General features: G+C 46.7%; 2 protein-coding genes across 3 annotated transcripts; one reads left to right on the forward strand and one right to left on the reverse strand.

Annotated features, from left to right (window-relative positions):
- Positions 1-275: 275 nt before the first annotated feature.
- LOC123063521 (nitrate regulatory gene2 protein) lies at positions 276-4231 on the forward strand. 2 transcript variants are annotated; one of them, XM_044487330.1, is made up of 5 exons: positions 276-1909; positions 2000-2215; positions 2317-2516; positions 2622-2845; positions 2967-4231. In XM_044487330.1, the coding sequence occupies exons 1-5, from the start codon at positions 649-651 to the stop codon at positions 3784-3786; spliced, it is 2721 nt and encodes a 906-aa protein (XP_044343265.1). In that variant the 5' UTR covers positions 276-648; the 3' UTR covers positions 3787-4231. The 2 variants fall into 2 exon arrangements, with proteins under 2 accessions (XP_044343265.1, XP_044343264.1); XM_044487329.1 differs by having other exon boundaries at positions 276-2215.
- Positions 4232-4307: 76 nt separating this feature from the next.
- LOC123063522 (tRNA uridine 5-carboxymethylaminomethyl modification enzyme MnmG) lies at positions 4308-10389 on the reverse strand. Its single transcript, XM_044487331.1, has 12 exons — positions 10015-10389; positions 9442-9533; positions 9178-9291; positions 8382-8712; positions 7940-8119; positions 7678-7758; positions 7287-7505; positions 7053-7195; positions 6214-6380; positions 5852-6069; positions 5381-5473; positions 4308-4968 (listed from the first exon to the last, which is right to left on the reverse strand). The coding sequence occupies exons 1-12, from the start codon at positions 10321-10323 to the stop codon at positions 4756-4758; spliced, it is 2160 nt and encodes a 719-aa protein (XP_044343266.1). The 5' UTR covers positions 10324-10389; the 3' UTR covers positions 4308-4755.
- Between the last annotated feature and the right edge of the window lie 16315 nt (positions 10390-26704).

A 26704-nucleotide genomic window follows, 5' to 3' on the forward strand; every position in this document is an offset into this window, starting at 1 on the left:
GCATTGGTGCTCGCCAATGTGCGTTCAGGAATGATATGTTTCAGTCGACTACGAAGACGTCTGTGACAACTTTCATCAACCTCGGAGAAAGTTAAGAGCAATGCATCTTCCAACACTCTGGATGTAATTTTTATTATTTTTAGTGTTTGTTGCACTACCATGATTGAAGATGAATAGACTGAAAGTTTTTCCCCAAAAAAAACACGGGTTTGGTCAAACGCTAGAAAAATAAGGCAAGCGGAGAGGAGAGGGGGCGGAGCAGAAGAAAAGGAAAAGCCGAGGGGCAAAATTGTACGCGACCACCACTCCTTCCTTTCTCGTCTCCCTCCTTCCATCCTTTCCTCCCTCCCAATCCCACATCCCAAATCCCTTCCCGGCCGCCTCCTTCCTTCCTTCCGCCGCCGCAGCTCGATCCGACGCCGCGCCGGAGCCGCTCCCCTCCCAGTGCACGGAGGAGGCCGCGAGCCGCACGTCCGAGCCACCGACCCGCCCCGCGCCGCGCCTTATATGTAATGGACGCCGACGAGCCGCCAGAGCCCACAAAAACAAAGCGCGTCCGGCTCCCACCACCGCCGCTGCGCATCTAGCTAGGGTTTTCGGTGCCTTCTCCCTTCGCCTCCTCGTCGCCCGGCGAGTGGCCGCCCCACCATGGGCTGCGCGCCCTCGCACGACGCCTTCAAGGCCACCGCGGCCGCCGCGGCCAGGGAGACGCTGCGACGGGCCACGACGGGGGCCGCCGCTTCCTCGTCCTCCGCGTTCTCGCGGCGGCCGCGGGGCCCCGGGGCGGTGTGCCGGCAGCGGGTGGCGCTGATCCGGGCCGCGGCGGACAGGCGCTTCGCGCTGGCGGCGGCGCACGCGGCCTACTTCCGCTCGCTCGCCGCCGTGGGCGGCGCGCTGCGGCGCTTCGCGGCGGCCGCGCTCCTCCCCGCCACCCCCGACCCCGCCGCCTCGCCCGTGCTCACCCTCCCGCCGTCCCCCGACCCCAAGCCGCAGCAGCCCGCCGTCGCCTCCTCCTCCGCCGCCGCCGCGTCGAGCCTCCCGCCGTCTCCGGCCTCCTCCTCCTCCACCGTCTCGCCCTTCTCCCACTCCCTCTCCGACGACAACGACACCGCAGACTCCGACGACGACGAGCACCTCCACGCGCTCGACCACTCCCGGCGCGCCCGTCTCCGCGGGCACGCGCCGCCCCCGGCGACGACGCAGCAGCACCGCCACTACATGAGGAACTCCGCCACCGTGCCCACGGTGGTCTACGAGGACCCCTACGCCGAGTACGCCGAGGGCGCGGCCAGCTACGGCTACGGGCCCGCGTACACGTACGGCCCCTACGGCGAGCCGGTCGCGGAGGAGGCGAGGCCGCGCCACGCGCCGCCCACGCCGCCGCCCCCAGAGGCCTCGCCGTGGGACTTCTTAGACATCTTCACGCCCACGCCCTATGACCAGTTCCCGGAGGACTACCCGCGCGGCATGCCCGGCGAGGCCGCCGACGGGAATCGGAATCTGCCCACCAGCAGCCCCAATTACGCCAATTACGCCGAGCTGAGGAGGATGGAGGGGATCCCGGAGCTTGAGGACGAGGCTGAGCTGGGGCCAGCAAAACCATCAACTTCAGCCGTGGTTGAAGATCAGAGTGTGAAGGGGAAGAGACCAGCTCCTGGTCCTACCACCAATGCTGGGCCCAAGGGCGAGTCCTCTGAGGTGAAGCCAAAGAGCAAGGGATCATCTGGTGCCAATGCCGAGGCGGATAAGCCGCTGTCAAGGAACGATTCGGTGCCGAGCAATGCCGGCTCCAGCTCGAACAGCAAGAAAGGGGGCAGGACCGATGCAGTGAGCTTGAAGGGTGCTAACTTTGGTGACATTGCTGGTGGCAACTCCTCCAATAAGAAGAAGAAGACGGATGTGCCATTTGGTGAGAATGGTGGCGACATTGTTGGCGGCAGCTCCAATGGGAAGAAGAAGGGTGCTGCGACTGATGAGGCCGTGTCGATTGTCGGTGCAGATGGCGCTGGGGGAAGCCACGGCAAGTCAGTGCAGTCGGCCATGGCATTGAACAGCGAGTCCTTCTCGCCATTGCACAATGGGGAGAGAGATGTCGTGGAGGCGATGGAGGAGGTCAAGGAGCGATTCGAGGAGGCGCTGCATTGCGGCGATGAGGTCTCCAGGATGCTCGAGGTGGGGAAGGTGCCTCACCGGACGGCGCCTAAAGTTCTTAGATGTGGGTAATGGAAATGTTTTATTGGAGCAACACATGTCTGAAATTTTGTTACATGGGCAAGTACATTGAAAGGTGACTGACATATTATGTTGTTTCTGCAGATTTCTCTTCCAGGGTGATGGAGCCTATGTCGCTTAGTGTGCCGTCCTCTTCTTACTGCGTTCCAAAGCGGGAAAGGTGCTCAAGGTTGCCGAGCGCTTCAGCTTCATCGGCCAATGGTAGAGAAAATCGCAACGGAAGCCTCTGTTCAACCCTGGAGAAGCTCTGTGTATGGGAAAAGAAGCTATATCAGGAGGTTAAGGTAAGCACATTTGAGGCCACATCAACAAGCTACAAGTGCCCATTCATATTATCTCTTTATTTACTGCCCAAATATGTGTTGAAAAAGGTTAGGTGATTGTTCTAGGATGAAGAGAAGCTGAGGGCTCTGTATGAAAAGAAGTACAACAGGCTGAAGTCACTAGACGAACAAGGGGCAGAGCCGGATGCGATAGAGACAGCCAGATCGTCGGTGCGGGACTTGCGGTCGAAGATCACCATCAACATCAAAACAGCCAAGGCCTTCTCGTCGAAGATCGAGAAGATTCGGGACGAGGAACTGTACCCTCAACTTGTTGATCTTATTCAAGGGTATGATGAAGCTCTCTTCCTGGTTCCAGTTGTTGTTCCACAACTTCATTGTCTGACAGAACAAAACCTTTAAACTGACCACGCGCATTGCTGCTCTTGTTTTTTGTTCAATCAAACACAGATTGCGAAGGATGTGGAAGGCAGTTCTGGAATGCCATGAGAAGCAGCTGTCGGCCATAAGGGACAGCAGGCTGCACCTGCTCAAGGCGAGGACCGTGAGCCAGTCCGCCGCCGCCACATTGGCCACGCTGGAGCTGGAGAGGGAGCTCACGAAATGGTACCGCTGCTTCAACAAGTGGACCAGCTCGCAGAGGTCTTATGTGGAGGCACTGAATGGATGGCTGAGGAGATGGTTCCCCGAGGTGCCGGACGAGCAAGACGCGCCAGACGGCGCCCCGCCTTTCTCCCCGGGCAAGCTCGGCGCGCGGCCGATATTCGTCGTGTCGAACGACTGGTTCCGGGCCATCGATCTGGTGCCCAAGAGCGACGCGCTGAAGTCGATCGACTACTTCTACAAGCTAGTCCACGAGCTCAGGAAGAGGCAGGAGGACGAGGACCGGCAGAAGAGGAAGGTCGACCACGCCTCCAGGGACTACAACAAAAGGCGGGAGGCCCTGCAGCGAGAGCTCGGCCCGGGCACCGGCACCGACATGGTCGCGCTCCCGGAGAACAGTGGTGATCACACCGTTGATCTGCACAAGATGAGGAGGAAACTGGACAACGAGATGGCCAAGCACGACGAGGTGGTGAGGCATGTCCATTTTGCGGCCTCGGCCACTCTGCCGGTCGGCTTCGTCCCCGCGCTGGAGCAGATCGTCGGCTTCTTCCATGGCAACCTGCAGGTCTACGCGCGCATCAGGACCAATGGCGCTGGAGCTCGCGGGCCGCCTACAGATGATGGATCTGAATCCGAGGTTCGTCGGCGGCCACATCTTGGCTGATGGCATGTTTTTGCAGAGGGTTTTGTGACTCGAGGTGGTAGAGGAGGGGGTAGTGCTGGAGATTTTTGTGTGTACATAGATCATTGGTCCATTCTGGGGTTTAGGCCTTGGTTCCTACGAACGATTATGGTGGTACTCCCTCCGTCCGGAAATACTTGTCATCAAAATGGATAAAAGGGGATATATCTAGACGTATTTTAGTTCTAGATACATCTCTTTTTATCCATTTTGATGACAAGTATTTTCGGACGGAGGGAGTAGATTAGATAGAATGTTGGTGTTTTGCAGAGGTTTTTACTGATGGTGCCTGACTTACCCATTGCTCAGTAGAGGGGAGCTGCAAATGTTTCAGTGATGCTCCAATTAATACATGTACATGGTTACATGATACTTCATCAACTTACTAATCGATCTTCATTTCAGCAATGTGTTTTGAGAGAGTTAACAGTTCACATTGTGTGACTAAGATTGCGCTACTTCGCATTATGTTTTTCTAACTGTGAATTCTAATGACAGCTCCCTTGAAACATAAACGGCATGGCTTCATTGCATCATTCCAGGATCTGAAAAACACAAATGTGTATATGTACACAAAAAACAGCGAGCATCGGTTCATCGTCGTCGCCTTTTCTTTACATTCGTGCCTATACTGACCCCTAAGCGCAAGGGCGCAACGGACCCTCTATGGTCTCCTCACTGGACCCAACATTCCGAATAAGCTTCAGTCATCCACATGCCTGAAACTGAACTGTGGCAGCACCACCAACCACTCCGTCAGGCCATCGAAAAGAGGTAGATGTCCAGGTATAGCACATGCATTCTCAGCATCTCCTGAACAATTCTGCTGCGTTCCAGCTACATCCCCGCGAGATTCTATTTCGTGGGGCACACTGCCCCGCGAACCGCAACTTCTATTGTGAGGGTCGCTGTTCGGTTACCTGTAGCAGTCACAGCCAGGGGTGTGTGCAGTTACGCGGTGCTGGCATGAACCACCTCGTCTGAAGAATCATCCGCCTTGGCTTTGGCATTGGCCCTGGCCGCGGCGACGGACCTCATCATTTCTTGCTGTCGCTTGTACTCCGCCGCACGGCGGGTGCTTTCCATCGAGATGAGGAGAACCGTCATGTCAGCTGGGCTCACGCCACCGATCCTGCCAGCCTGGCCTAACGTTTGTGGCCTTACCTGCAGATGCATCATCGAAAAATGAGTTGTATCGGACGCAATCGTAAAACTGGCGTGCCCTGCTTATAATAGTACAGCACTGTAGTTGAAAGGTTTTAACCACTTGGTTCAGTGTGTGTGTGTGTGCATGACAGGAAGTTCAGACAGGATGTGGTCACGCAGATCAAATTTGTAGCGCTGAAATCTCGAGGAAATGTTGGGCAAAAAAGGAAGGCACCTTATGATTCCCACACCATCGATTTTATCACAAAAGACTGAAGTGCACACAACATGCGTGTTGCTAAATTAAGGACTGAGTAGTGCATGCCCCTGGGTTATTATTGGCAGGTTTTCCTATGTAAGGCTCTTGAACATATTCTAAATGCTATTCCAGAAAGAGTAAATATACTGTACAAGCAGATGCTTCTCATACCTTGGAAAGTTTCTCTCGAGCTTCAAGGGATAGATTTAGCATCGAGTGGTAATCCAAGTCTTCAGGAAGTTTCCTGTGTTCCTGGTTTATAATCTGAAGAGGGAAACGATTATTAGGGGTCGGCAGGTTTTTCAAGTAGCAAACAAGACGGATTAAATAACTGAACCTATCAAAGCCAATGGAGTTAGTTGGTCTTTTTCTTAAAAAAAGCAAGAATAAAAAACTTAAAACCCCGACATTCTTTATTACAGTGGAGAAAGGTACAGAATCAGCTACAGCTACAAAAGAGCTAAAACAAGTTCCTGGACAGAGAAAAAGAACATGCATAGAACGACAGATACTTGCACAACAAGTGCAATATGCATCACTGCCAGGCTTCTTAAACATGTATTTACCATTTCTCTTGCACTTGAAAGAAGCCCCCATGCATATTTAATTCAGAACAAAATGACATGACCATAAGCAAATTACCTGTTGTAACTGACTCTGCTGTCGTGCTATGAAACCTTCGTACTTGATATCAATCTCCACGCAGTCTTTCTCAATTGGAGATAAATGCTCATTTCCATATCCGTGCTTGTCCAGAAGTTTATACTGTACATGTGGCTTTTTCAGTATGGCTTCAAGTGTCGATGACTCCTTTACAGGTTGGTTTGATACTGCAGTAACTTCGGCAGAAAATTCAACTCCTGCAAATGGAATACTTGATTATAGAACCAGAAACCATGCTTGTAAATACACAAAGAGAACAGATCTTAACAATAATAATATAATATTTCTGAACTTCGCATAAAATATGTGGCAATGCAGCTTCGAAAGTATATAAAGCTTACCCGATACTCTTGTATGCTTCAATCGTTCCTTTTCTTCTTTAATGCGGGCTTGCTTTGACTTATAAAGCTCCCAGCGTCTATCATCTATTAAACCAATCTCTCTCCCGAAAGGGGTCAACCGACTATCAGCATTATCGGATCGAAATAGTAGACGGTGCTCTGAACGACTGAATGTACACAAGTGCCAACAACAAAAATTATCAGTCAAACTGTGATTCAAAGTCATTAGATTAATAAAATGGTAAGTTCATTGATTCCTTCTAATGGACAATATTAGACAACATAAAACATCACAGCATGCTGTCAGTAAAGTTCTGGCTTGTCCCTTCAAAAAACAAGTGATTTGTAATTATGGCTGTAATTTTTGTCCATAATGAATGAGCAGTGCTCGTGCCGAGTTTCGCGAAAATCGATAACATCGTTCGAGCATAGTTTTGTAACATTTGTCTAATCTTATGCTATGCATTTAACTAGCCCTTTCTGATGCAGTCCTTGGTGAGAATCATGATTGTTACTCTATGGTGAACGAAACTTGCCACTACATTCCTTGTCCTTGGCACACAAGGATTTGCTACTTCATATCTCATTGACATGTGGTCCCTGGACCCACGTGTTCGTGAGACATCAGTTTGCAAATCCATGAATGCCAACAAATTGAGTGGCAAACCCTAAAAGTTGGCATGCAGCCTTGTAGAATTATACAGATTCTAATATTCACTGTTAAATACAAATACTATGTCACATTGCTTTGTCTTAATATATATGAGCCTGCAATTATGCTTTTTCCATCAGACCATTTAAGCATTAATACCAAGAGCTGTTCTATTGATAACCCATACCTTGTTAACATGCGATAAGGCTCCCTAAGATCTTTTGTAACAAGATCATCAATCAGAGTCCCAATGTAACTGCTTTCCCTCTCAAGAACGATTAGTGGCTTTCCATCAGAATGTCTAGCTGCATTGATTCCTGAAACTATACCCTGTAATAAAAGTGAGCAAGATTAGGATCCAGAAATCAGGTTCAATTAACCATATGTCCTGAAATGGACATATCAGAGGCAATGAACACACCTGAGCTGCAGCTTCTTCATATCCTGTTGTTCCATTAATCTGACCAGAGAAGAATAAGCCCTCAAACCTTTTTGTCATAAGCGATCTTGAGCACTGATAAGCAGGCAAGTAATCATATTCAACAGCATAAGCTGGCCTTAGCATCACACAGTTCTCCAGTCCTGGTAGTGTTCTCACAAGTGGTAATTGCAATCTCTCAGGAAGACCAGTGGAAAAGCCCTGTATGAGGTGTACAAATGGTCTAAGTTGTAGATTTTGAGTAACACAATGATGCAGAAAATATCGTTTTTACACAAAAAGTACATAGATAAGAACAAGTGCTACCAAATCTCAGACTGAAAACAATTGGTGGAAAAGGAAAAATATGCAAAATTGAGGGGCAAAGAGAGACCTGCAGATATAGCTCAGGGACATCTCTACCCTCCGGTTCAAGAAACACCTGATGAGATTCTTTATCTTTGAACCTTACAATCTGCAACAAACAAATATACGGTTATGTTTCGGACTGTGATCGGCAAAAAAGTTAGTCTATATAGGGAAACAAATTTTTCTTTCCATGATCTTTTCAAGTTTAGGTCGATTACACATAATAGGTCAAAACACAATCTTTTGTCAAACGAAATCACAGACCAAAAATGTCCATGATATAATACCTTGTCTTCAATTGCTGGGCAGTACCTTGGTCCCTTTGCTTCAACCCAGCCACCATATGTTGGTGTTTCATCCAAGTTGTCTGTAACAATCTGGTGTGTCTCTTTTGTAGTTCGCGTTAAATAGCAGCACATTTGTTCCCTCTCAACGTGAAACTCAGGATCAAAACTGAACCAGCCTACCTGTTTCAAGAGGCACCATCAGCTTGAACCTCAAGCTTAAGCTTAAGCCACACTTCATTCAACATATATAGACTAACCAAGCCATCTCAGAAGCTTATTAACTTAGTACAAAGGTGCACTATTTAATTTGACATACTTATACTGTTGTTTTCCCTAACAATACAAGCCAAAGTGGGAAATGACCCCCCACCCCAGCATATCCCAATGCAGATAACCAAGAAAATATAATCACAAGAAAAAAAATATCATATGTTCTACACACCTCTTCATCACCATGCTGGGCTTCCAATTTAGAAAAGTCAACTGTTCTGCGATCAATTCGTGGTGGCGTGCCAGTTTTTAAACGGTCAGTTTCAAAACCCAGATGCTGCAAGTTTTCAGTAAGTCCCTGAGAAGCTGACTCTCCAGCTCGCCCTGCAGGCATTGATGTCCTACCAACCCAAATCTTACCACTCATAAATGTCCCGGTGGTAAGTACAACAGAAGGTGCGTAAAAATCCATGCCGAAGAAAGTGCGAACACCCTCAACACTATCATTCTTGCCTAACATAACTTCTGTAGCCATTGCCTCTCTAATGAAAAGATTTTGTGTGCTGAAAATAGCATGTGCAGTAATAAGTAAGTAGCATGAAAGATACCAGACTAATAAATATGCCGGCAACAACAACAAATATATAGATTAGATGTCATAATAGCCTTCACATTGTTTTTTTTCCAGTTGTTACGGATAAAAATCTGCATTCACCTTTACGAATCTGTGAGTCAATATGCAGGAAAAAATATTCATCTAGTCAAATAGTACTACCTACAGAGTCTTTGGTCAGGAGTAACACTATGACATGCCAAATTAGTGAGGTCGCTATGTTTTGTAGCATAAATAATAGTGACATCGTGATTCTGTCAGGGCCACCTAAGAATATATGAAATACGTGATTTAGATGAGAGGCCACCAAAATGAACATCGATCTTTAGCACTAACCACTTTTGTCAAACAAATTTTTGACTAAGTGTGCAAGTTATAAGTTATGATACACGAGGTTTTTTTTGTATATACTGACCTTTCTACAACTTTCCTCATCTCCATTGCATACTCCCTCTTATCGGTCTGAGCACGCAGTGCACGGACAGCAGGACCTTTTGAGCTGTTGAGCACACGCTTTTGCAGATAGCACCTATCAGAAGAAGAGGTAATGAGTACATACCAAAAGATCTTTGTTGATTTGGTAGCACTGAAAGTCTCTCTCAGACCAACACCCCATCCACAAGCACAAAAGACACGAAATGGTTCGTCTGTATAAACAAGAGCAGATTTAACTTCCTACCTATCTGCAATCTTTCCAATATCACCGCCAAGGGCATCTACCTCATGGACAAGTTGAGACTTTGCAGGGCCACCCACGGCGGGATTACAAGGCTGTATATAACATAGCAAAGAGAGGGGAAAAAAACGAGTCATCACAGCTGCGCTTTGAGTCCCTGCAACATCACAAAACTGATATACACTAACATATCACAGTATTGCACATTATTCAACTCTTGCAGCACATGGTTTAATGGCTCGATTCTGGGTGTACAGAACTTGATTACAGACTTCAAATACATGGCAAGGATTCGACGCAGGGACGGAGGCATCGGTGTCAGCTGACACCAATGCTTTCTCGTGTTTCTCTTAGGGCTGCCACCAATGCATCTCAGTTTTGGCACCGGCAATTAGCATACTATGCTGAGATTACTGCACTGTGACGTATGGTAACCCAGTGAACATTACTCCTGGCTTGCTCGCATCCATCCATTTAGCGCATGAACTCAGTTGCAAATTTGCCAATCAAAAATGATATGCCACTACACTACTGCAGAAACCTAAACTGAAAACCGTAACAGAGCTCGGCTGAGACCTGCCAGGCGATCCGGTCGATGTTGAGGGTGAGGAGGAGGGTGCGGGCGCCGAGGCGGGCGGACGCGAGCGCGGCCTCGCAGCCGGCGTGCCCCCCTCCGACCACGATGACGTCGTACCGCTCCCGCAGCGACTCCACCCTTCCTCCTCCTGTGGGGGAGGTGGAGGCGGCGGCGGCGATGGAGAGGCGGGGGCGGCGCGGGCGCGGGCGCCAGGACGGCGAGGGGAGGGGGCGGGTGAAGGGGGCGGAGGGGAGGAACGACGAGAGGCCCGCGGCGGCGGCGGCCGGCGGGCGGAGGCGGAGCAGCATCGCCGGAGACGGTGAGGGGGAGGAGGGACCTCTCTGCGCTCTGCTCTGCTCTTCTCGCGGCTGTGGCTCTCGCTCGGGATGGAGATTGAAAAGGGGATCTTGCAAAAAGGACCCTCAAAACATGGGGGTCTAGCAAATTCATCCTACATCATTTAACTTTTATACTCCCTCACGGAGGGAGTATTTAAGTAAATATGCATGAATACACAATCAATAGCTGCTTCCTTCTTTTTTTTTGGAAAAAGGACTGCATGGTTTGTACTTGAAACGAAAATCCAAATAGCGCCAGTGCTTTTCCAAATCAAATTTCGTTAATCGACGCAATCAGAACATGACTGACTGAGTGAACATCTGATTCAAGTCTTTGAACATGATCTGAACATCTCTGAAACAATTTTCTTTAAGAACATTTGAAAAATAAACTTGCTTTGCTTCTTTAGTCCTCAAAAGCACTTCATTGTTCAGCTCATCGATAGTCGTCGCATTGGGCCGTGCATGCCCGCAACTGCGATGACATCAGGCCGCCGATGATGATCGGTGACAAGCAACACACGGTGGCAGCACCAGATAAAGAGAAGGGAATCAGACGCGGTGGCATGTAGAAGTAGCCATTGTTGGTGCAGCAGCAAGCGGGCGGCACAACGAAGGTTGGAAATTAAAGAATCGATGGAGTAGACGAGAAGGGAAAAAAAGATTGAGGATTGAGACTTGGGAGGAAGACCTAGAATTTCACTAGCCATGGAGGTGAGTCACGGAGAGACACACTGTTTCAGATGATTTGAGGAACGCATGGATGAGTGTGAGATGTTGATACCAATGCTTAGTAGAGTAAAATAAAATAAAACTTTTGGAAGGGGGGTCACAACCCCATTTGGCCTCCGTGAGGCTCTGTCAATGGACATCGCATGCCTCAGTGGAAAAGTATGATGCAGTGGACACGGGCCCACAAGGCAGGTCACCTTCTTCTTCATCTCTATCCAGCGTCCTCGTGCAGTCACTGCCTCACCCTCCCGTCTAGGGCCAAGGTACGTGTTGGTGTTGGCATTGGGACTTGAAAGGTGGGACCCATGTAAACCTCATCATATTTTTTTTCACAGTGGCAGGTTGTAGGATCGAAAGTATGTCTAGAGGGGGGGTGATTAGACTACTTGACCAAATAAAAACTTAACATTTTCTCAATTTTAGTTCTTAGCAGTTTTTAGCTAATTTAGGACAAGTCAAGCAATCATCACATAATTCAAGCAAGCATGCAAAGAGTATATAGGCAGCGAAAAGTAAAGCATGCAACTTGCAAGAATGTAAAGGGAAGGGTTTGGAGAATTCAAACGCAATTGGAGACACGGATGTTTTTCCCGTGGTTCGGATAGGTGGTGCTATCCTACATCCATGTTGATGGAGACTTCAACCCACGAAGGGTAACGGTTGCGCGAGTCCACACAGGGCTCCACCCAAGGGTAACGGTTGCGCGAGTCCACACAGGGCTCCACCCACGAAGGGTCCACGAAGAAGCAACCACCCACAAAGGGTCCACGAAGAAGCAACCTTGTCTATCCCACCATGGCCATCGCCCACACAGGACTTGCCTCACTAGCGGTAGATCTTCACGAAGTAGGCGATCTCCTTGCCCTTACAAACTCCTTGGTTCAACTCCACAATCTTGTCGGAGGCTCCCAAGTGACACCTAGCCAATCTAGGAGACACCACTCTCCAAGAAGTAACAAATGGTGTGTAGGTAATGAACTCCTTGCTCTTGTGCTTCAAATGATAGTCTCCCCAACACTCAACTCTCTCTCATAGGATTTGGATTTGGTGGAAAGAAGATTTGAGTGGAAAGCAACTTGGGAAGGCTAGAGATCAAGATTCATATGGTAGGAATGGAATATCTTGGTCTCAACACATGAGTAGGTGGTTCTCTCTCAGAACATATGAGTTGGAATGGTGTGTGTGTTCTGATGGCTCTCTCATCGAATGAGAAGGAGGTGGAGGGGTATATATAGCCTCCACACAAAATCCAACCGTTACACAGTTTTCCAATCTCGGTGGGACCGAATCAACAAACTCGGTCGGACCGAAAATGTAAACCTAGTGACCTTAGAGATTTTCGGTGGGACTGACATGCAACTCGGTAGGACCGATATGGTTAGGGTTTGGGCATAACGTAATCTCGGTGAGACCGATTACACAAACTCGGTGAGACCGAATTTGGTAATTAGCTAACCACAGAGTTGGTCAGGCAAACTCGGTGGGACCGATTTGCTCTTTCGGTGAGACCGAGTGGAACTCGATGAGACTGAAAAGTTACAAAGGGGAAACACTGAGTTTACATTGCAATCTCAGTGGGACCGATTCGCTCTTTCGGTGAGACCGAAAAGTTACGAAAGGGAAACAGAGAGTTTGCAACCCCATCTCGGCGAGACCGAGATCCCTATCGGTAGGACCGAATTGCTAGGGTTTGGCAGTGGCTAATGACAAGTGAAACTCGGTGGCACCGGATAGGAAGAATCGGTAGGACCGAGTTTGGCTTAGGGTTTAGGTCATATGTGGATATGGGAAAGTAGTTGAGGGTTTTGGAGCATATCACTAAGCACATGAAGCAAGAGGCTCATTAAGCAACACCTCATCCCTCCTTGATAGTATTGGCTTTTCCTAAAGACTCAATGTGATCTTGGATCACTAAAATATAAAATGAAGAGTCTTGAGCTTTTGAGCTTGAGCCAATCCTTTGTCCTTAGCATTTTGAGGGTTCCACTTTCACATCCATGCCATGCCAATCATTGAGCTTTCCTGAAATAATCATCTTGGAATAGCATTAGCTCAATGAGCTATATGTTGTTATGAATTACCAAAACCACCTAGGGATAGTTGCACTTTCAATCTCCCCCTTTTTGGTAATTGATGACAACATATAGATCAAAGCTTCGACAAATGATAATAAACATGAAATATATCGTCGCTTTGAGAAGTATGTGATAAGTAAGAGCTCCCCCAAAATTTGTGCTTATTTAAAATTTGCTTTGGACTGCAAATGCACAAGGAGTTAGAGTCATGGGTTACTCTTCCATGTCACATACATCTTGGTGGAGCGCTTAAAATGATAAGAATGAAATACATGCACTCATCACCAAGAATAATGAATGATCACATAAGATAGATAAGATAATAGCGTTAAGCAAGCATTAAGTGTAGCTTATGATCAAACACATGATCATCAATGTCTTACAAATAATGACGTAGTATCTCAAGCACTCAAAAGCAAACGAGTTCAAAAAACCACCAAATAAAGCAAGAGAGAAAAGCAACACTCTCTCTCTCTCGAAGCCTATGATCTATACATCTTCTCCCCCTTTGGCAACAAGTTACCAAAAAGTTCCTAGAAAATGCATAGCACTAGATGGACGCTCAGGCTTGATCTTCAGGTGGTGGTGGAGTCCGGATCACTCCAAGGATGAAGGCTTCGGTAGATGCTGAAGTAGACGCTGGAGTTGGAGCTGAAGTAGACGCTGGAGTTGGAGCTGAAGTAGATGCTGGAGCTGGGATCTCCTTGTACATATCTGACATTGAGTTGTGGTCCATCTTCTTCTTGGCATATATGTCCATGTCATCGTCATGCTCCTCTGGGGCATTGATCAACTTTGCCCATTTCTCAACAGTGGATTGGTACCTCGTACCCTCAGACATCCATGTGATCCTTCCATCTGGATAAAAATGTGTCGTGGAGTAGAACTGCATGATAAGTTCCTCGTTCCACTTTGTGAGCTTCTGCCCAACAAAGTCGGCTACTCCACAAGCTATGAAGCTGTCTTGCACTCCAGGATAGTGCTCTTCGTTTTCCTTGATATATTCCCAGTCGACCCATCTCATATCACATACAATGGGCTTCTTATCTAGCAGCACAGTCTCATAAAAATCCTGCTGCTCCTTGGTGTGAAACCTGTAGTCAACTGCTGTCCTTCTCCTTGAAGTGTATGGGTCTGCTTCTCTCCATTTCCTCAGCCCTGAATCTCTCCTGAGCTTCATATCCTCAGCCACAGGATGAGCATCGTTGTGGTCTGGGATCTTGGGCTTTAGCTTCCTTAGGAGATTCTCTTCCTCTTCTTCAGCAACAGTCTCAGGCACTGGGGCCTTGTTCTTCTCAGCTGCAGGAATGCTTCTTGTGTTCCTCTTTGGCTTTGGCTTTGGAGCTGGCTTGGCCTTGGAGGCAGCTCCCCCTGATTTTATGGCATCTCCCATTAGCTTGGGTGCCTTGGGCGCTGGTGCATCTACCTCTTCTTCTTCCTCTTCCATGATGGAAGCTTTGCCAAGCACTCTAGCCACAGTCTTCTTCACCCTTTCCTTTCTTTTCTTGCTCTCAGCTGCAACTGGCTCTATGGGCTTCTCAGTTGACATTCTGGCCTTTGACATTGGCTGCCTGCCTGCTGGCCTTTTGATTTTTAGCCCTGGCTTTGTGCCTTGAGCTGGCTCAACTCTCTTGGAGGTGGTCTCTTCCTCTGCCACATAGTCCTCATCTTCGGAATCAGAAGTCCTCTTCTTCCTCTATCTCGTGGCAGCCTTTGGCAAGTTGCTAGGAGTGCTCCTGCTGCCTTCATCAGAAGAACTGGAGGGACTAGTGCCCTCACTCATGTGCACCTGCTGCTCTGACATGTTTTGGCTATCACTTTGATCAGACATGCTACAAACTGACTGCTGACCCTGTGAACAGATTATAGATGAGGTAGAAAGGATGAGCATCACAAAATGCAGAGATTTTTGCAAAAGAATGATCCAAAAACTTAGTTTTAGTTTCTCACTGAAATCATCTCGGATCTACCAATTTTCAAACTCGGTGATACCGAAGCAGTTTTGGAACCTAAACTAGTGAACTCGGTAGGACCGAGTCACAGTTCGGTGGCACCGAGACTGCTAGGGTTTCACAGAGTTCCAAAATCAATCACACCGATAAGTAATTCTCGGTCAGACCGAGTCTCACTTGTGCAATGGCATAAGCCAAATCGGTGGGACCGAGTTTTTCAACTCGGTGGGTCCGAGATGGTTTCGGCGGAAACCTAAACCTGGAATTTTCGAATCAAACCTAATCTATGATCGTTTTGACTGGATAGGAGTGTCTCAATCGTGGCAAGAATCAATATGATCACAATGTGCTAGGAATCAGATTGAGGAATAGCACAAAGATCAAGTCCATACCCTAGTTCGGCGGGAACTTGCTACGGCGGAAACGGCGGGGCAGAATTCCTGTTGACGGCGACGAAGACCAGCTACTGGAGGCGGCTGGCGGCGAGAAGACGATCCGGAGACCACGAGGGCAGAGCAGGCTATCGCGCGGGCGAAGGGGTTCGGAGAAATTTCCAAAATTTTGCCCGTGACTATATATAGCCCGACCCTGTCGGTGTGACCGAGTGGAACAACTCGGTGGCACCGAGATTCATAACTGCGTGCAGTTACTGAAACTCGGTGTGACCGAAATGTTCAAATCGGTTGCACCGAGATCGAAAACCTAGATCAACTTAATGATCTCGGTAGGACCGAAAGTGGAGTATCGGTCAGACCGAGAATCATAAAGAGGTTTTGGAAGTTTAAGTCTATGACAAATCGGGGACTCCGAGCGCTCCTCACACAGAGTGGTTCGAATCTGACTTGATCAAATTTTGTGATGCAGCATGAATAGAATTTGAGACGAGAAAAGCATAGATAGCTAGAGGAGGTACTTAGGCATTCTTGTCCATCCACTTGGCAAAAGAAAGTAAAACCAAACAATCAAAAACAACAAGTGGATGTCCTCGAATGAGTAAAATATGCAACCAGCATGCTCACACAATAAAATGGCAAATGAAATATGTGGCAAGGCATGCACAACCAATTCTAGCATCTATCAAGCAATTTGCGATGACTAGGTCATCTATATATGAGTATATTGACTTAGGAGTCAAGTGAGAACACTTGATCATAGGTCATACTCATCGTTTAAGCTCAAGCGGGGTTACCACTTTTACATAAAGCATTGTTGTGTTCACATCTTTTAGGGTTGCTTTAGCTCGAGTCTTAGAGTAAAGCTCCCCCTAGATGTGATATCCCCCCTAAGAGGGATGAACTAACCTTGGGTTTTGTCGATGATGACTTCATGTAGATATTGAAGATGTGGATGCTCAATGTTGATGTAGATCTCTTGAAGCTATCCATTTGAGTGAATTGCACTTTCAATACCTACATGTGTTAGTCCCACAAGGAACAAACAAGGATATCCATAGACATAGAGTGATGCACACACAAGATGATGTCCATGAAAACTTTTAGGTTACCTTGTCCCTTGTCTTACCAACAAGAGGGTTTGTGACTCCTTGAACTAGTGCAAGATGTGGAAGTTGATTGCACTTGTTCTTGCCAAAATGATAAGAGTGAAGTATGTTGGCGGAGTCACCCTCAAGAACTCTCTAGTTCTTCTTATTTTGGATCCACATCATCTTGATGGGAATCCTTGGAGTTGTAGTCGTACTTTATGAAGTGGAACTTGAAGTAGTCTTGGGAATCCACTTGACTAAGGTTTTTGGAGCTTCTTCAAATGCGTCAATTTCCTCTTGAAGCTTGTCCTTGCCTTTTTGCTTGTAGTCTTGTGGTGGAAGATCATCTTGAGCTTGTGTCCCCTTGAAAGAAGTATACTTCTCTTGTTGAGGAACAAACTTTGTCTTGGGGTATTGATCTTCTTCCCACTCAACTCCATTGGCATTGAACTTTCGTTCAAAACCAACACCTTGATTCTTCCGGTGCATTCCTTGCTTACGCACAATTTCCTTGAATTGCTTACTCCCGGCAAGGCTTTTGTACACTCCTTTCTCTATAATTCCCTTCAATAAACTATTTTCTTGCTCAAGTGTAACTTGGCTAAGAGAATCATTAGTGGAATCAAGAGAACTACTAGAAGCAACAATATTGGATTTAACATGATCATTGTTACTACTAGAGGAAGAATCTTTCTTGTTACTAGACTTGACTTGAGGCATGTAAGTGGATAAGAGTAAACGCTTGGCAATGTAAGAAGAACTTTTCTTGCGGAGATCATCATTGATTGCCTTTAAGAACTCATGCTCTTGCTCAAGATTGAGCTTTTCAAAGCGTAATTTCTCATGAGCTCTTAAAAGTTCTCGATGATCTTCGAAGATAGTTTCATGAGCTAACTTAAGAGTGTTTAGTTCTTTAGTTAGAGCCTCAATCTTCTCCTTATCATTGTCATTCGTTTTATCTTGATTAGCATGATTAATTGGTCTTTCATCATAGTATTCATCACTAGAGTTGTCAACAAGCAAATCATCACCTAACAAGTCATCTTCATCACTATTGAAATCAACATACTCGGGGTGTGTTACCTTAGGACCTTTGGCCATGAAGCATCTTCCAATTCCTTCATTTGGTGAGTCAAATATGTCGTAGGAGTTGGTTGACACAAGTGCTAGACCGGCAACACCTTCATCTTGAGTATCTTCGGAGTCGGAGTGATAACTTCTCTCGGAGTGGCTGTCGGAGTCGGAGCCGGATACCCATTCACCAACATGAGCTTGATGTCTTCGTCTTGTGTAGCTCCTTGATGATTTTTCCTTCCTTTCCGAATCCTTGCTTCTCCGTGAGTATCTTCGTTCATAACGATCATCTCTACTCCTTCTCTCTCTTGGTGGTGATCCTTTGCTTCTTCTTTTTGGAGAATCTTCTCTTCTCTTGTAGGGAGCCGTACACTCATTGGAATAGTGTCCGGGTCTTCCACAATTGTAGCAGTTTCGCTCTCGACTAGAAGATCTTTTGTCATTGTAGGACCTTGACTTGAAGCTTCTATCTTTGCTTCTACTCTTGTAGAACTTGTTGAAGTTCTTCACCATTAAGCTCAATTCTTCATTGAAGTCTTGTTTCTCACTTGATGATGTAGGGGCTTCACATGAGGCTTTATAGGCACCACTTGATTTGTTGTGAAGTTCCTCTTTATCCTTAAGTGACATCTCATGAGCAACAATTCTTCCAATCACCTCCGTTGGCTTGAGATCTTTGTAATTGGGCATCATTTGGATCAATGTGCACACGGTATCATATTTTCCATCCAAGGCTCTTAGAATCTTCTTGATGATGAATCTATCGGTCATCTCTTCACTTCCTAAGCCGGCAATCTCATTTGTGATGAGAGCAAGCCTAGAGTACATTTCAGCGACACCTTCACCATCCTTCATCTTGAACTTGTCAAGTTGGCTTTGAAGCACATCCAACTTGGATTCCTTGACGGAGTCGGTACCTTCGTGCATATCAATCAAAGTGTCCCAAATTTCCTTTGCATTCTCAAGACGGCTGATTTTGTTGAATTCTTCGGGGCACAATCCATTGAAGAGAATATCACAAGCTTGAGCATTGTATTGCAACATCTTCAACTCATCCGCGGTAGCTTCACGGTTTGGTTCTCTCCCATCAAAGAAGTCACCTTGCAAACCAACACACACAATAGCCCAAACGGCGGGGTTATGTCCAAGAATATGCATTTTCATTTTATGCTTCCAACTAGCAAAATTAGTACCATCAAAGTAAGGACCTCTACGGTGATAATTTCCCTCGCTAGACGCCATACTCTCCTAGGTTGTGAAACCAAGGCTATGACCACCAAAAGCTATGGAGATCAAGCAAATGGAGACCAAAGCTCTGATACCACTTGTAGGATCGAAAGTATGTCTAGAGGGGGGGTGATTAGACTACTTGACCAAATAAAAACTTAACCTTTTCCCAATTTTAGTTCTTGGCAGATTTTAGCTAATTTAGGACAAGTCAAGCAATCATCACATAATTCAAGCAAGCATGCAAAGAGTATATAGGCAGCGGAAAGTAAAGCATGCAACTTGCAAGAATGTAAAGGGAAGGGTTTGGAGAATTCAAACGCAATTGGAGACACGGATGTTTTTCCCGTGGTTCGGATAGGTGGTGCTATCCTACATCCACGTTGATGGAGACTTCAACCCACGAAGGGTAACGGTTGCGCGAGTCCACACAGGGCTCCACCCAAGGGTAACGGTTGCGCGAGTCCACACAGGGCTCCACCCACGAAGGGTCCACGAAGAAGCAACCACCCACAAAGGGTCCACGAAGAAGCAACCTTGTCTATCCCACCATGGCCATCGCCCACACAGGACTTGCCTCACTAGCGGTAGATCTTCACGAAGTAGGCGATCTCCTTGCCCTTACAAACTCCTTGGTTCAACTCCACAATCTTGTCGGAGGCTCCCAAGTGACACCTAGCCAATCTAGGAGACACCACTCTCCAAGAAGTAACAAATGGTGTGTAGGTAATGAACTCCTTGCTCTTGTGCTTCAAATGATAGTCTCCCCAACACTCAACTCTCTCTCATAGGATTTGGATTTGGTGGAAAGAAGATTTGAGTGGAAAGCAACTTGGGAAGGCTAGAGATCAAGATTCATATGGTAGGAATGGAATATCTTGGTCTCAACACATGAGTAGGTGGTTCTCTCTCAGAACATATGAGTTGGAATGGTGTGTGTGTTCTGATGGCTCTCTCATCGAATGAGAAGGAGGTGGAGGGGTATATATAGCCTCCACACAAAATCCAACCGTTACACAGTTTTCCAATCTCGGTGGGACCGAATCAATAAACTCGGTCGGACCGAAAATGTAAACCTAGTGACCGTTAGAGATTTTCGGTGGGACTGACATGCAACTCGGTAGGACCGATATGGTTAGGGTTTGGGCATAACGTAATCTCGGTGAGACCGATTACACAAACTCGGTGAGACCGAATTTGGTAATTAGCTAACCAGAGAGTTGGTCAGGCAAACTCGGTGGGACCGATTTGCTCTTTCGGTGAGACCGAGTGGAACTCGGTGAGACCGAAAAGTTACAAAGGGGAAACACTGAGTTTACATTGCAATCTCGGTGGGACCGATTCGCTCTTTCGGTGAGACCGAAAAGTTACGAAAGGGAAACAGAGAGTTTGCAACCCCATCTCGGTGAGACCGAGATCCCTATCGGTAGGACCGAATTGCTAGGGTTTGGCAGTGGCTAATGACAAGTGAAACTCGGTGGCGCCGGATAGGAAGAATCGGTAGGACCGAGTTTGGCTTAGGGTTTAGGTCATATGTGGATATGGGAAAGTAGTTGAGGGTTTTGGAGCATATCACTAAGCACATGAAGCAAGAGGCTCACCTCATCCCTCCTTGATAGTATTGGCTTTTCCTAAAGACTCAATGTGATCTTGGATCACTAAAATATAAAATGAAGAGTCTTGAGCTTTTGAGCTTGAGCCAATCCTTTGTCCTTAGCATTTTGAGGGTTCCACTTTCACATCCATGCCATGCCAATCATTAAGCTTTCCTGAAATAATCATCTTGGAATAGCATTAGCTCAATGAGCTATATGTTGTTATGAATTACCAAAACCACCTAGGGATAGTTGCACTTTCACAGGTTATGTTGGTTCTCATGTGTGGTCTCCTTTTGTTACATCTTACATCTCCTATCAAAATGCTAACAACAGTCGGTGTTTGTAACCTACATGCCTCAAAATAAGTAGACTTTTTAGAAGTCACAGTAGTGCCATTTTTCTTAAAGGTTTGCCCCAAATGTGGTGCTCTTTTATTTACTCTGGTTAATTTTGTAAATGGCTTATACAACGTGTGCGCGTGTGGGGGTGGGGGTGGGGGGGGGCTGTATTGCAATTTGCTCTACATATGCATTAGAGGTAAATTTGTCATTTTGCACTTGATAGAGTGGTTTTATACAAAATGAAATCCCAATGCACTTTTTTCATGATAGCAAAGAAACTTTTAATTTGGGGTTCTTTTTACAATGGTAATGCAACAATGGCAAATAAGGCAAAAAAAACTTTGTCACAAATAAAAAAATTAACAAAATAAGGGTTGGCACATGGAAACCCGCTTTTGGCGAGACCAACCCAATGGTCGGGCAAACAGGTGATCATTCTATGTTTGAAAATATATGTAAATTATTTTACTTTAGTTTTCAACACACGAGTTTCAAAATAGTGAAAATGTGCATGAAATAAAAGGTATTTTGCAAGATAAATAATGCGACATCATTCTTATGTGTTCAATCTTTATATTGTTGGAAATATGCCCTAGAGGCAATAATAAATTGGTTATTATTATATTTCCTTGTTCATGATAATCGTTTATTATCCATGCTAGAATTGTGTTGATAGGAAACTCAGATACATGTGTGGATACATAGACAACACCATGTACCTAGTAAGCCTCTAGTTGACTAGCTCGTTGATCAATAGATGGTTACGGTTTCCTAACCATGGACATTGGATGTCGTTGATAACGGGATCACATCATTAGGAGAATGATGTGATGGACAAGACCCAATCCTAAGCCTAGCACAAAGATCGTGTAGTTCGTATGCTAAAGCTTTTCTAATGTCAAGTATCATTTCCTTATACCATGAGATTGTGCAACTCCCGGATACCGTAGGAGTGATTTGGGTGTGCCAAATGTCACAACGTAACTGGGTGGCTATAAAGGTACACTACGGGTATCTCCGAAAGTGTCTATTGGGTTGGCACGAATCGAGACTGGGATTTGTCACTCCGTGTAACGGAGAGGTATCTTTGGGCCCACTCGGTAGGACATCATCATAATGTGCATAATGTGACCAAGGAGTTGATCACGGGATGATGTGTTACGGAACAAGTAAAGAGACTTGCCGGTAACGAGATTGAACAAGGTATCGGGATACCGACGATCGAATCTCGGGCAAGTATCGTACCGATAGACAAAGGGAATTGTATACGGGATTGATTGAATCCTTGACATCGTGGTTCATCCGATGAGATCATCGTGGAGCATGTGGGAACCAACATGGGTATCCAGATCCCGCTGTTGGTTATTGACCGGAGAGTTGTCTCGGCCATGTCTGCATGACTCCCGAACCCGTAGGGTCTACACACTTAAGGTTCGATGACGCTAGGGTTATAGGGAAAGTATGTACGCAGTTACCGAATGTTGTTCGGAGTCCCGGATGAGATCCCGGACGTCACGAGGAGTTCCGGAATGGTCCGGAGGTAAAGATTGATATATAGGAAGTATGGTTTTGGCCACCGGAAGTGTCCCGGGCATCACCGGTAGTGTACCAGGACCACCGGAGGGGTCCGGGGGTCCACCAGGTGGGGCCACCAGCCCGGGAGGCCTACATGGGCCAATAGTGGGAAGGGACCAGCCGCTAGGTGGGCTGGGGCGCTCCCACCAAGGCCCAAGGCGCCTCCAAGAGGGGAAGGGGGAAAACCCTAGGGAGATGGGCCCTAAGGCCCACCCCAGGTGCGCCTCCCCCTCTCCCCCTTGTGGCCGCCACCCTAGATGGGATCTAGGGCTGCCGCACCCCTTGGGGTGGAAACCCTAGGTGGGGGCGCAGCCCTCCCTTTCCCCCTATATATAGTGGAGGCAAAGGGGCAGCCCAACACGCGAAGTTCTTCCCCTGTTGGCGTAGCCCTACCCCTCTCTCTCCTCGTCTCTCGTAGTGCTTGGCGAAGCCTTTCTGGAGTCCCGCGCTCCTCCACCACCACCATGCCATCGTGCTGCTGCTGGATGGAGTCTTCCCCAACCTCTCCTTCTCCCCTTGCTGGATCAAGGCGTAGGAGACGTCACCGGGCTGCACGTGTGTTGAACACGGAGGCGCCGTTGTCCGACGCTTAGATCGGAATCAACCGCGATCTGAATTGCTATGAGTACGACTCCTTCATCCGCGTTCTTGCAACGCTTCTGCTTAGCAATCTACAAGGGTATGTAGATGCACTCCCCTTACCTTCGTTGCTAGATTACTCCATAGATTGATCTTGGTGATGCATAGAAAATTTTAAATTTCTGCTATGATCCCCAACAGTGGCATCATGAGCTAGGTCTATGCGTAGTTTCTATGCACGAGTAGAACACAAGTTGTTGTGGGCGTCGATTTTGTCAATTTACTTGCCGTTACTAGTCTTATCTTGATTCGGCGGCATCGTGGGATGAAGCGGCCCGGACCGACCTTACACGTACTCTTACGTGAGACTGGTTCCACTGACTGACATGCACTAGTTGCATAAGGTGGCTAGCGGGTGTCTATCTCTCCCACTTTAGTCGGATCGGATTCGATGAAAAGGGTCCTTATGAAGGGTAAATGGAAATTGGCATATCACGTTGTGGTTTTGGCGTAGGTAAGAAACGTTCTTGCTAGAAACCTATAGCAGCCACGTAAAAACTTGCAACAACAATTAGAGGACGTCTAACTTGTTTTTGCAGCATGTGTCGTGTGATGTGATATGGCCAAAAGGATGTGATGAATGATATATGTGATGTATGAGATTGATCATGTTCTTGTAATAGGAATCACGACTTGCATGTCGATGAGTATGATAACCGGCAGGAGCCATAGGAGTTGTCTTAATTTACTTATGACCTGCGTGTCAACTTAAACGTCATGTAATTACTTTACTTTATTGCTAAACCGTTAGCCATAGTAGTAGAAGTAATAGTTGACGAGACGACTTCATGAAGACACGATGATGGAGATGATGATGATGGAGATCATGGTGTCATGCCGGTGACGATGATGATCATGGCGCCCCGAAGATGGAGATCAATAGGAGCAAAATGATATTGGCCATATCATGTCACTATTTGATTGCATGTGATGTTTTTCATGTTTTACATCTTATTTGCTTAGAACGACGGTAGCTTAAATAAGATGATCCCTCCAATAATTTCAAGAAAGTGTTCCCCCTAACTGTGCACTGTTGCGAAGGTTCGTCGTTTCGAGGCACCACGTGATGATCGGGTGTGATAGATTGTAACGTTCGAATACAACGGGTGTAAGCCAGATTTACACACGCAATACACTCAGGTTGACTTGACGAGCCTAGCATGTACAAACATGGCCTCAGAACACAAGAGACCGAAAGGTCGAACATGAGTCGTATAGAAGATACGATCAACATGAGATGTTCACCGTTGATGACTAGTCCGTCTCACGTGATGATCGGACACGACCTAGTTGACTCGAATCATGTTTCACTTTGATGACTAGAGGGATGTCTATCTGAATGGGAGTTTGTAAGTGCATCTAGTGCCACCCCTAGTTGGTTTTGGAGTATTGACGACAAACCTAGTTGAGGGACTAATGTGTTTGTGAGAATTGCAGGATAACACAGGTAGAAGTCCCTCATTGATTCGGTTTTCCTACCAGAGATGACCCCTAAAAATGTATGAAGACATTGAAGTCAAAGGTGGTATATGAAGATATTCACATTGAAGACTATGACAAGAGAAGACACCACATGAAGCCTATGGAGCTCGAAGACTTAGATCTTTCGTAGTTCTCTTTCTTCTGTGTTGAGTCATAGGAACCACCGTACTGTTAAGTGGGGTCCAAGAGAACCAGTCAGAATGACTGAAGTGATGCTTAAACAAAACCTATGTCTTCGAGTGAAGAATTTGAGAGCGAATCTTATCCAGAGTCGGGCAAGTCAGCTTTGCTTGAAGCCCAAGTAAAGTTGCCGTGTGAGTTTGAAATCTGACCGTTGGAACACGTGTCAGTTCCTTAGTGACCCAGGGTCATTTCGGACAAATCAGGTCGGGTTGCCAAGTGGCTATAAATAGCCCACCCCCTACAACCATAAACGGTTGGCTGCTCAGATTCAGAGTACGGCTTTTGTCGTTTGAGAGCAACCCACCTCGAAGCCTTTGAGAGAGAATTCCTTGCGAGGATAAAGCCCTAACCACCCAGAGCCAAAGAGAATTAGGCATCACTTAAGTCTTCTTGTCTGTGTGATCTGAAGACTTATTACACTTGAGGATTGTGCATCCTCCAGCCAGCTAGGCGTCATGTTCTGAGCATCCAAGAGACATTGTGGATTGCCGGTGAACGAAGTCTGTGAAGGTTTGGGAGTCTACCTTGAAGACTTACCAGAGTGATTGGGCGAGGTCTGTGTGACCTTAGCTCAAGGGGAATACGGTGAGGACTGGGTGTCCTGAGCTGCGTGTTTAGGACTGGGTGTCCGGGACTGTGTGTCCTAAGGTTTAAATACCTAGCCGCCCTAACCAGACGTACAGTTGTCACAGCAACTGGAACTGTTCCAACAAATCATTGTCTTCAGCGAGTCACTGGTTTCATCTTCCCTTCCCTTTACTTACTGTTACTCCTTGTGAAGTCATTGTATGTTCGCACTATCTTTTGTCTTCACTGAGTGACTGCGTGTTCTGTGTGGCTTCACAATATCTTCCTACCTGATCCTTACTACATTGCTGCTATTAGTCATTCTGCTTTCGCTCTATTGAATACTTGACTATGGCTTGCCTAGTGTAGTCTACCTTCCGCTGCAGGGTAATAGGTTTATTTCTATCTTTTGTCTTCATAACTTCCACGTTTTGAAGACTTTCATAAAAATCGCCTATTCACCCCCCTCTAGTCGATATAACGCACTTTCAATTGGTATCAGAGCAAGGTGATCCCTTGTTCTGTGTGATTCAGTTTAACCACCTGGAGTTTTAGCTATGTCGACTGCAGGGATAATTAAAGTCTCCGCTGCGTGCCCCGTCTTTGATGGAACTGAATATCCCTACTGGAAGAATAAGATGCGCATGCATCTTGAAGCCATTGACGTCGACCTATGGTATGTCGTCAAGAACGGTGTTCCCAAGGCTGGAGAAGGTGTCACTGCTGCTAATGTCAAGAAGTTTGTTCAACTGGACTCTACTGCCAAGAATATCATCTGTGGTCATCTGACCAAAGGACAGTATGGCCGTGTGAGTGCTTTGGAAACATCTAAGCTGGTCTGGGACTGGCTCTCCAAGGTCAATGAAGGCGTCTCAACCCAGAGAGATCAGAGAATCAGTGTCCTTCGCAACCTCTTCAACCGCTTCAAGCAAAATGACAATGAGAATGTCCAGCTCACATTTGACCGACTCACTAACATCACAAATGAGCTTCAAGCCCTCGGCGCTACTGAGATCACCAAACATGAAGTCGTCAAGACACTACTGAGATCACTTGATAGTTCGTTTGACACCCTAGCCCTGATGATTCAAGAACGTCCTGATTTCAAGACACTCGATCCGTCTGACATACTTGAGAGGCTCAACACACATGAGTTTCAGCTTTCTAAAAAAAGAGATATCTACGGTCCAAACTATGGGCGAACTCGTGCCTTGAAGGCAAAAGTTGTCTCCTCATCTGAAGAAGAATCTGACAGCAGTTCGGATGATCCTGAAGACATTGGAAGGGAACTTGCTATGCTTGTGAAGAAGTTCCAAAAATTCACCAAGAAGAAAGGTTTCAGAAAGTCTTCCCGATCAAGCTCAAGGAATGATGAAGCTTCTGCTCACGACTACAAGAAGAAAACATGTCACAAGTGCAAGAA

Source organism: Triticum aestivum, chromosome 3A (genome assembly GCF_018294505.1).
Source record: "Triticum aestivum cultivar Chinese Spring chromosome 3A, IWGSC CS RefSeq v2.1, whole genome shotgun sequence".
Taxonomy (NCBI): domain Eukaryota; kingdom Viridiplantae; phylum Streptophyta; class Magnoliopsida; order Poales; family Poaceae; genus Triticum; species Triticum aestivum.